The 12,325-nt window shown below is 33.7% G+C and overlaps 1 protein-coding gene across 1 annotated transcript in view; it reads left to right on the forward strand.

Annotated features, from left to right (window-relative positions):
* The first annotated feature begins 2,330 nt into the window (after positions 1–2,330).
* The window catches only part of Chsy (Chondroitin sulfate synthase), a 179,657-nt gene continuing 169,662 nt past the window's right edge, over positions 2,331–12,325 (forward strand). The window contains exon 1 of the mRNA XM_089642931.1: positions 2,331–4,087. Coding sequence (XP_089499057.1) covers positions 3,158–4,087 — 930 coding nt within the window. The 5' untranslated portion in view covers positions 2,331–3,157. The remainder of the gene's footprint in view (positions 4,088–12,325) is intronic.

Raw genomic sequence — 12,325 nt, forward strand, 5'->3', positions numbered from 1 at the left:
TTGTACTTGGACTATTATCACTCCCTGAAGTTAGCGCACATCTATATAAAAAAAATCTAAGAATAAGATTTATAGTATTTAGTGCGTGCGTAATGCTTGGAGTGGTTTTTATTTATGAATTTTAACTCGTAGGTACTGGCTCAAGAAACGTTCATTGTGTGAGTTATTGTATAATATTCATTAGGAATCTTTTTCACACAAAATTACAGAAACGAACTATGTCTTGCGGGAATCAAAGAATTTTGTCTATCCTTATGTGAATCACTAGTCATTGAACTGCATGAACCTAAAAGGATTTATAGGTTCATGCTGGTCTGCAACTCGCGATAAAAGAAGATTCTTACAATAAAAATATTGTCATTATATTTTTATTGTTAATCATTTACATCATGGTATTTTTTTTACATTAACCCACACAAGAGGCCCTGAAAAATTTAATTTCCCTCAGGACCTATTTCATCTTCTGGGATGCTGTATGGATCTTTTTAAGGAAAGGAAGTTCAGTGTTTCCATGAGCTATGGAAATATCTATCCCCTGCTGTGATGCAAGAAAATGGGTCAAGAGGAACCAGTTGGAGAGGCCAAAGGTCTCCCCAAACAAGCATTCTTAGATCTAGCATGCCACGCAGCTGGTGGGCACACCACACTCAAAGAACACAAAATAAAAATAAATCACAAAACCATCCATGGAGACTTATGGCCACAGTTTGGTGACCATATCTGAATTGCCGTGTACCTCTCATTATTCCTCTTCCCCAACCCCTACACAAGCGGTTGAGACTCTTGTGCGGTATACAAAAAAAAATAATTATTCAGGTCCTTAATTATGTATCCTAACTCTTTAAATTTGCTTGTTAGTAAATATGTACGCAGGAACACCTGTAAAACTTCTGTATTAAGGTTACTTTTATTGAATGAATTAATGAATGCATAGCATATTTTTAATCTTTTAACACGTCCCCCAAGACAAAATCCTGGATGCGCCACTGGGTACAACTGTAATAAAGTACCTACCTAATAAGTAGGTACCTCGTTTGACGAAAATGTTACTACCTTTTTTTATGGTCACGATTGAACATAACGTGTGTAATATTTTAATTTTACTTTGCATGATATTATTATTTTAGAAACAATACTGATTTGACAGCACACACTTTTTTCGCGATATGTTTTATGTTCCGTATAAAAAAAAAGTTTTTGTTGGATTTTTTTTTATATAAAATAATCGAGAACGTACTAAAACACATATTTTTTTCACCTCTAATATAATCGTAATAACACATAATTTTCAAAAAGTCATATATATAATCGAGAGCGTACTGTAACACATTTTTGAACGACCCATATAATAGAGAGCGTACTAAAACACATTTTTTTGACGACATATATCTATATATTCTAAGACATAATTTTTTCACCACCCATATAATCGAGAGCGTACTAAAACACATAATTAACACGTAATGGTGAGGGGAAGAGCAAAGTGGGGGGAGTACCTGGCCATTCGAATCCGGTCATCAAACACGACTAAAGTCATTTTAACCAACGTTTTAATTTTGAATGGTGGTCTTACACCAAAGCGATACTGAAAATATCTTCTACTCTGGAACGTGGCGCAAGTTTAATTTACTCTATATTATTTTTAATTACTAAATTGTGATTTTAAATTGCCTCGGTAAGAATTACACAAAAGTAAATGACAAACAAGTTAAATAATTATTATTGTGTTATTTTTAGATATTACAACTAACGATATAACTGTAATTTATTTGGCGCATGTTACTTCCCGTTACAATTTTTTGCAATATAACAACCTACGATTACCTACACTCACAAACTTATTTGGTAATTATATTGCAGAAATAATTATCATTGAAATCGTACGCTGCATGACTCAAAGAGTGTAATCAGTACCTACCTAACAGCCATCTGGTTTAGTTGGTAACTTCGTCTCCCGTTACAACCAGTACTTGACCAGTCAATTTTCCCAATAAAATTACTATGTTATCTATTTGCAGTACAATATACAAAAAGTATAATGCTAAACTCTGGCGCGCTTATTCAAATTCATTCGAATTTAGAATGATGCCATATTGCGTGAATCGGCATAACGGTGTTGCCCGATTTTTAGTTTGTCGCTAGACGGCCACCGCCGGCAGACTTACTTGCAGATAGCTATCTCTGTCGCAGCTGCTTCAGGTCGAGGGCAATAAGAAAGAGACGCACAATCAGCAGTTTGTCTGCGGTTACGGTTGAATAGGTAAACTTTCAAGATTTCAGACTTGAGATGAATATAGAACTCGCCGGCTGGTTTAGTATGGTTTTAGTCCGCGTGCCCGGAGGGTGTCTCCGTTTTTTATCTAATTTTTCTTTCAATGTCAAGGCGATGTAGTTTATGTTTACTTCGTTATTACCGGCATTTTTGTGAATTAACACTTACGGGATTGTGTTAATTTATGAACTGTTCTAATTGCCTCGTTTCTGCGTATTGAATTCCCGTGTCGGGGGAATGTGTGCCAATTTTTAATCCAATTTAATGACTTGGACAGCGTTGTGCGTAAACCTGTGTGATCGCAATCATCATTTGCTTTTAGTTTTCTATTGTATTATATGGATTGCGGTATTGATTAAATAAATTCGGGTCCAATTGATAAAAAGTTTAGGCATTTAAATTCTAACCACAAAGTAATTACGATAATTCAGTTTTATACCTACGCTGTCAGGTGGTTAAGCAGATTTTTTTTATTGAAAGATATCGTGCGTATTGAGTTTTTTTTTTAAATATTAAAGAATACGTGACATAAAAAAAAATTCTTATCGCGCTGTAGTTATCCAATTTACAAACCACTCGAAGTTCGACAGTGCCTAAAATGTCGGCCCTAGGGCAAACAGTGAAATAAAAAAGTCGCTAATTCAATAATCAAATAATAACTGCCGCCTTTAAGAAATTCCAATAGCGAACTCGCGGAACTGCAATAGATATTATTTTTTGACGATGCAGGAATTTCGGCGATGAAAAATTGTTTGTTAAAAGTTGGAGAAATGTTACAGTTGCTTCAATCCCGGAGTGCTCGGAAGTTATTGGAAGGGAGATGGCTTCTCACTCCTGAAGTTGGCTCTCCTCTGTGTTCAGACGAATGTCGCCGCATTTGACAGCATGGTCATCTGCAAGAACAAACAAATCAAATACGTACTCAACCGCAACAGCGGAGGAGAGAGGATCCAATTCATAGCCATAAATGACAATACCTACTGCCCCACAAGAGTCAAGGATAATTACAAGATGGCAAGGAGAAAAAGGAGCTTCCATCTCATGACAGGCATCCTGCTAGGAATCCTAACGGGCTGCCTATTCAGGATATACCCGAGGAACGCTGCAGAAACAATGCTGGACAACAGTTCTGTAAGCTGCTCGCAATACGGCAGGAAAATAAGCACAATAAATAAATTAAACGAACCTCCAGAGGTTGACCCTTTTAAAATCATAGGACTTACAGAAGATAAAACAGTGCACAACTCAAAAACGAACCTTTTATTTGTGGGGGTTATGACTGCAGAGAAATACTTGAAGACAAGAGCCTACGCTGTTTACAAGACCTGGGGCAAGGAACTGCCAGGTCGTCTAGCTTTTTTCAGTTCTGAAGTGTCGCGTAGTAAAGTTTTGCCTTTAGTGTCTTTGAAAGGTGTTGACGATAGCTACCCTCCTCAAAAGAAGTCGTTTATGATGCTGCTCTACATGCATGACAACTTTATAGACAAGTTCGAGTGGTTTCTTCGTGCCGATGACGATGTATTCATAAGGGCTGACAAGCTTGAAGTGTTGCTCAGGTCTGTCGACAGCAGGGTAGCCCAGTTTATCGGGCAGGCCGGCCGAGGAAACACGGAGGAGTTCGGTTCTCTATCCTTGGAATACGACGAAAATTTCTGTATGGGAGGGCCTGGGGTGATACTCAGCAGGGAGACCTTGAAGCGGATTGCTCCACACATCAAGGAGTGTCTTAAGAACCTGTACACCACCCACGAGGACGTTGAACTTGGGCGATGCGTGAAGAAATTTGCGGGAGTTCCTTGCACTTGGAGCTATGAGGTGAGAAACCGTACAATTATTTTTATTGACCTCCATTAGTACTTGTGTAGTAAAATTTAATTTTAATTACTAATACAATATTTACTACGATTATCTACGCTTCTTGGTTGTCTGCACAGGTTTGTATATATCAGTTGATTTTAAGCTCGGCTTGGCTGCAATGTCGAGCTTAGCGCGGTTTGTAACATAATCATTTTGAAGTCGTTAATTTAGATTTTTGAAATATTACACGTATTGTTTCAAATTGTCAAATGTTTTAGGCGGGTTTTTACGAGTTGATTTTTTTGATAAAGTTCCCCATATCCATCAGCATTAGTCCAGTCAGTGGGGAGTTTTACCTTGCAAAAGGTTAGGTAGTAGCGATTTTGATATATGTTGTTAAGATTGGGACTCTAAGGAAAAAAAAAAGTTTTCGACCTTGGGAGGGTCGAGCTCGACCCGCCATCTTGGATTGAAGGTGCCAAAATTTGTTTTTTTTCAAAATAATTGTGAAGTGGTCGTTTTTACAACCAATTTGTTGATGGCAAACTTAAAGACAACTATATAACCTACATTTTTTGTAGGAAGTATTTTTTTGTAAGTCTAATAGGTAACGAGTTACAGCGGTTGAAAGAAGAAAATTTTGACAAAAAATTGTAAAACTCCAGTTTTCTTGATAAATTTTGTATTATGGTATTTTTTTGTAAGTCTAATAGGTAACGAGTTACAGTGGCGGAAATGTGAATATGTTTCTAAAAAATGATGAAATTCCCAACTTTGTAATTTTTTCGGGTTATTCATTACATAATTATAATAATTTTGTAAACTCATTTCCACACCACCATGAGGTAGAGAACATGGCGCATTTTTTTTATTGTGGTATCTCCAGTAGGTCTACTCCACAGATATACCAGCGATGGTAGATTTCGAAATTATGTTACATTACTATGAATTATGTTACTATAAATTATGTTACTTAATAACAGTCTTCGTCACCAATGTCATCATCTAACTCATTGCCTGTGATACTGAGATTCTGGGCTTTCATTGACAAAATCTCTTCTTCTTCGTCCTCGACATCGATGTGAACCTCTAGCGAATTTCAGCATGTTTGACCATTACAGCACCCACATACAATAGAACACTTCAATCCAGCTTTCTTGCAGCTACATGCAACGCCGCATCCTTTTTTACAATTGCATGAAATAAATTTTAATAAAGTCTCGGGTCCTGGTTTCTTTGTCATTCTTACTAGAACAAGCCCGTTGGTGTCACGTTTCCAGCCCCAGTTTCTGGATTTTTTTGGATTCCATACCATTTTTCGACTTGATGGTACGTTCTAAATGCATGGTACCGTGCAGCGTCGTTTGTTGGTGGCAAAGAGGCAATATTGAATTTGCTTTTTGTTGTCGACTTTGCGAAACGTTTGTAGCGGACTTCTTCCAAGGTTTCCTTATCCATGTCACCCCTGTACAAAGCAACAAGAAAGCGTGTTCTTGCAACTGCTATGTCTTCTGGTGTTGCATCATGTTGTTTAAAGATTCCTATCATGGCATTGAGTCTTGTGTCGTTTTGCACAAGCGAACAAAATTTTGTTTTTCCTTGGTTGAAGAAGGACGATGTTGTATCGCAGCCGCTAAAGGCATGAAGAAACAGAATATTCTCAGCCGCCTCTTTGTATTTCACACTATTCGCGGAACAGTCTTTCAAAAGTTTTGCCTCTCCCGGGTTTGCGAAGATATATACTACTTTTGGGTGGTGCTAATGCTGTCAGCAGAACTAGGAGATCAACGTCTTCGCCAATAATGAAAACAGCGTCATATGATGAACACAAGGAAATCGCAGTATTGACAATCAACTCATCAGCATCTTCTTCAGCCTGCTTAACTGTAAAATCATCCTGTATAAATTGCTTTGTAAGCATCGAAATCAGACGGACTTTGTTATTTTCATTGGCTAAAAATCGTTTTTGTGAAACTTGAACTGGCATTGTTTCATCGAAAAGAACATCTGCAGACATGAGCATCCAGGCAACGTCCTGTAACCAGGACTCAATCAGTGTTGCCATGTCAGCTGTAGACTAGGATCCCACTATAACAAATCAACGTCATCGAGTACACGGATGATGCTATATAAGTATATTGTAACGTAGAAATATGTTAAAATGATATTGTGTAATATGTTCGTACAAAATTTATCAAGAAAACTGGAGTTTTACAATTTTTTGTCAAAATTTTCTTCTTTCAACCGCTGTAACTCGTTACCTATTAGACTTACAAAAAAAAACTCTCTACAAAAAATGTAGGTAATTTAGTTGTATTTAAGTTTGCTTTCAACAATTTGGTTGTAAAATCAACCACTTCATAATTATTTGAAAAAAACCAAATTTTGGCACCTTCAATCCAAGATGGCGGATCGAGCTCGACCCCCCCAAGGTCGAAAACTTTTTTTTTTCTTTAGAGTCCCAATCTTAACAACATATGTGAAAATCGCTACTACCTAACCTTTTGCAAGGTGGAGCCCTTTTTTATCCCCCACTGACTGGACTACATGCAAGGATACTAATTTTAAATATTAATAAAATAAACTTTTTTTTTCTATTCACTGAAAACTCTGCCCTGACTTTGAAAAATTCCTCTTGTAATACTTTACCAGACTATTTGTCCATTTTAGATTTATTATCAATAAATTAATAACATCAACATCCCTCATCGCTTGATGAATCTAATAGTACATACTTATAAAATTAGGCAATTGCGGTGAGATGGAAGTACGTAATTACTCACTACATAATTCATCAAATCATCCCTTTTCTCAAAAAGTCGCAGCTTTCCATTCTAATAGATTAATTTCGATTCCTTTGTCGGATCCTAATTATACCTCAGAATTAAATATCATAAAACAAATAGCATCTAATAACGGCTATCCTTATAAATTGATAGTTGAAATACTAAATAAAAAAATTAAACATAAACTCTTTAAACTTTATATTTATCCTATTTATAAAGATACAAACAAACAATGGCGTAGAATTCTATTTGTAGATAATGATACTTCCAAAATTATAAATAAAAACATCCCCTTCACTATTCAACCGGCGTTTTATACGGATAACAAATTAAAAAAATATATTCTTAATAATAAAGATATTGATAGTCAAACTAAAAAATCAGGTGTTTATAAACTCAACTGTAATGACTGTAATTCCTTTTATATAGGAAAAACTAATAGAAACTTTGAGATCAGAATTAAAGAACATCTTAGGGCTTTAAAGGGAAACTGTGAATCAGAATTTGCGGATCATTTATTAAATAACGACCATACTTTCGATATTAATTCAGGTTTTAAAATACTACATTCTGGTTACAAGGTATCTCAAATCAATAATTTTGAAATCTTAGAAATAAGAAAACACGTGAATATGAAAGCAGATATTATTAATAAACAAAAAAAAATTATAAACCCCATTTTAAATATTTTCCCAATTACCCGGTCTTCCCCGTCTAATGACATTTTAATTCCTACTTTGAATAACCCTCCCCCACTCTTACCCCTCCCCGCTCCTTCTACCCCTTCTTTCTAGACCTAATTTTAATTATAACTTTAGTATACTTGTGCTCCTGATGATGTGAACTTGGTTCACGAAACATGTTGAGATTTTGTATCGAAATAAAGTGATGTAAACTAAGTTATTTGTGTTTTAATAAAAAAAAATCATATTTGACATTTGTTACCAAAGCTCGAGCGGCCGATTTAGCCCGCTTAAATTTGAGCCAGGAATGTCGCACATAGCGAGGTTACGGACCGACTTATATACCGTGCCATAGACATCCAAATTTATCTATGGTTATCGGAGAAACATTATTTGGAGTTCAATCAAGAGCACCAGAAGAGATTACTGAACTTTGTAATTTGTAATGATCACCAGAATCTTGGTTAGATAGATCGAAACGTATGGTTTTATACGTACTTTGCTGATATGTACATTATTGATATTCACCGAACTAAATCGACACCCTGCGAAATTGTGCATAAAAAATATTTTTTGATGTATTTTTGTTTACAGGATTTTCCAATAAGAGGTGTTATTTTGATATTCACTCGTAAAAGATCAATGGTATCGTTGCTTGTGTGGCACGTAGCGCCGTCTTGTTGAAAGTGAACGTTGTCCAGATCAATACCATCCAATACCGGCCATAAAAAAACATAAATCATCTCTCGATAGCGCAATCCATTCACCGTAACTGTTGCTCCAGCATCATTTTCGAAAAAGTAAGGTCCATAATGACTCCGCCGGACAACCGCACCAAACAGTCACACGTTGAGGATAGAGAGGCTTTTCAACAATAACTCTTGGGTTTTCCGAGCCCCGGATGCGACAATTTTGCTTGTTGACGAAGCCACCGAGGGAAATGGGCCTCATCACTCAAGATGATTTGCATTTGATTCACTCAAGTGAATTTTAATAATTTCAATGCGTTGTTGAAGCGTGTATCTTTCCATTGTTATTAATGGCGTAGTTTCTACTTGTCAAATGTCAAAAAATGACAGCTTCAAAAGTAACATCGACCGAAATAGCGGGCTATTCAAAATAACACCTCTTATTGGAAAACCCTGTACTATGTAATACCGTAAATTTAAAAACATTGTGAAATCGGTTAAAAAAATGCCAAGACTGTTAATCTTTCAAATGTGGTCTACATAACCATCTTTGATAATACGACGTACGTCTTGAATACGTCAAGATTACTACAGTTAAAATTACAAGGCAACTGATTAATCTTATATGTTTACACATAATAATTCGCGGCCATCTTGATACTGCGTTACATAATAACAATAACATGGCAGTTACGTAGCGCAGTTTAGTGTCATTTCACTTCAAGTGCGTACCTACATGTTAGCAATATTTAAATAAAAGCTTCCAATTACCATTTTTTACGTCATAGCATGTTTCAAACAAATAATAATATGTGCAAGGACAAAAACTTTATAATAACATACCAAAAGCCGTAAAGGAAGCCACAAGTCCACTTTTCTTAGGGTATGTGCTATATGTATAAGTAAGAAAAGTTTATGATCATATACGAAGGTATTTATTTTATTTTTTAACATATTTTTTACCAATATAACTGTAATCTTTGAACTGTATCTTATTTTTATTGAATTTTATATATTTTCCTACTAGATGTATGAAAAAATTTGTAGACATCTAAAATTAATATAATATACCTACATATTCTAAAACAAACAAACCCTCTGACCCAAATTTTTCGACCATATAATAAGGTAGAGTGTGCTGAAGTAGACATTTTTGTCGTTAATTTATACGAATTCAGAAAAAATGCTCTAATATTTGTAAAAAATATGTTACTTGCGTCTCTTTTTGTGTCTTTTGTCTCTTACTTTTTTTATACTACATATTTGCCATTTGAATGAGCTTTCATATAATTTTGTATTTATATTTTTATTCGTGTTATTTTTTAATATTTATTTAGTTGTACGAAAATTAATTTATCATACATGTAAAAAAAAATGTAATTGTTTTACCTATTTGTGAATCAATTGATTTTTTACTACTGTGTTGTCCTCAAGTAAGTGAGATATTCTCTAAAAACCCAGTAAAAATAAATAATTAATTTATCAATAGCAAAACGATTGTTTTGCTATTGATAAATTAAATTTAAATATTGAATAATCAAGCTTATATCAAGGTAGCCAAAATATAATTTTAGGGAATCGGTTTGCCAACATTTTTGGGATGGTAGATAAAATATAATTTTGATAAAAAAAGACCCATCCATTTGTATAATAATATCCTGGTGCTCGGTTACGTTAAAGCAGTTGTTCTATTCTTCATCAAAAATACTATTTTTTGTTGTGTGTCTATCTGTTACTCTGGTACAATGAACTTTTGAAGTTAGGAGGAAGCTGCAAGCCAAAAATGTGTATATTCTCGGTTTACCTTATATTGTAGGTAATAGGCATTAAAATCGCTTGACAAACGGAGTCTAGAATCGTTCGATTTCAAGCACAAAACGGGTTTTTATTTATTTTGTAAATAATTTTATAAGAAAGCAAAAAGATGAATCAAGTGAAACTGTCACAGATAATCTTAGCTATAATACTGTGTTTTTTAAAAGTTGTTTCCTTGACGCGTTCATATATTTCTATTGGAAAAAATTTTTTTTAGTAGTTTACATTTATATTTTTTATTGAGTAATTTATTATTTTATTTGTATTCTACTCAAGCGAAACGATAGGAAAACCTTCAATGTATCTAAAGCATATTTTTTGATACTCATAATGTACACCAATTCGTTATAAAGATTAATCAAAATAGTGATATAGCATTAATTTAGATAGGTACCTAACCGTATTTATAATTTACGATTATTATTTTAATTGTCTTTTTCAAATTTGATATTATAATATCCCGTGATTTTTCACGGGTCTGAGTTAGTATATTATAATGTTGATAACACGATCTGTCGTAATTCAAATGGTTGGTCAATTTATTAATTAATTAAAAGTTTTTTTTTCCATTTTTTCTACCTACTAATCGTTGCTTTTTATTACTGTCCTAGTTCTTTTCACTCCGCTTGCTTTTTATAAGACCTTATTTTTTCTGAACCAGAACTAAAGTCATTTTTCAGACGTTGTTTTGAGCTTAGAATAATTATGAATTAATATAAATATTTATTTCTGGTTTCCGAAGAAATGAGTTTGTAGAGTGTATAATATCACAAATCTACAAAATTTGCATAAAATCACAACTCGAATTCAGTTCAAAATCATTGGAACAAGCGACAAGAAGCGGAACGAAAGTTATTCAATTACTGGATTTTAAAAAACGATGCTAATGTACTAATGGAAAAAATTCCGATGCAATTATTTTTTATAAATTTTACTATTTTACTATTTTAAAAGTGAGAAGGTGCTAAATATTAAATTAAACTGTTCCTAATAATAATAATAGTAATTAAAAGCTGAAAAAATAATAATTAATAATTGAAACCTCATAGCTCAGAAATGCACAAAATAATTTGCAAGGCAGATAGAAACATTACACCTTTAAATTTATGCGACGAGAATGCCAAAATTTTTATAAATCCCAACCAAGAATTATTAGATTACTGGTCAAATAGAATTTTACACGCAAAACACTTCAATTATCTCAACCAAACGTATGTTAACAAATTTTCGTCAAACAAATGGTTGAGTATTGGAGAGTTGAGCGCAGAAATAGAAGGATTTATGCTTGCCATTCAGGATAGAGTCATTAATACTAAAAATTATAGGAAGCATATAATCAAAGATACAAATCAAATTGATGATATGTGTAGAAAATGTTTGGCTTTTCCGCAAACTATAGAACATATTATATCGGGATGTTCTATATTAGCACTGTCCGAGTATACATTTAGGCACAATCAAGTTTTAAAAATAATTCACCAAAGTTTGGTAATTAAACATGACTTGATTGACTGCCGTAATATAGTACCATATTATTAATACGATCCAAATTCATTTTTAGAAAACGAATTTTATAAAATATATTATGATAAAACTATACTAACAGACCGAACGATTAGTCATAATAGACCCGATATAGTTTTACATGACAAAATTAAAAAAATAACTTATATCATCGATGTCGTAATTCCAAATTCCTGTAATATTAAAAAATCTGTTAATGAAAAAATAAGAAAATACACAGATTTAGGAAATGAGATAAAAAGAATTTGGCATTCTCAGACTAGAAAAATATTACCATTCGTTATTTCGGCTACTGGCATTATACCTAGCTTTCTCATTAAAAATTTAGGCGTATTAGATCTATCAAAATGCAAAAATCAGTCATTCTGAATACATGTAGGATAACGAAAGATTTTTAAAATATTTATGTTGAGGGATCAGTAGGATTTATAGGCCCTATTAAGAGTTCTACCGAGCCGAACCCTCTAATATGAAAATATCTGGAGTCGGTGAATTATTTTGCCATTTGATCTCTGGTGAGTTGACGTGTTGTTCTTGTATTGTTTTGTATTTATTTTGCTTATATAATGCACTTTCATAATGTTGATTGACTAGATGATCATTTGTGGAAAAGTGTGTGGAAGGGTTTAGTTTTTCCTATGGGGAAGATTTAACCCGGACATAAAATCGGAAAAGTAAGTAATAAATAATTATTTTCCCATTTGATCTCTGGTGAGTTGACGTGTTGTTCTTGTATTGTTTGGTATTTATTTTGCTTAT

Source organism: Hesperophylax consimilis, chromosome 2, assembly GCF_061612785.1.
Source record: "Hesperophylax consimilis isolate HC1 chromosome 2, BYU_Hcon_1.0, whole genome shotgun sequence".
Lineage (NCBI taxonomy): Eukaryota > Metazoa > Arthropoda > Insecta > Trichoptera > Limnephilidae > Hesperophylax > Hesperophylax consimilis.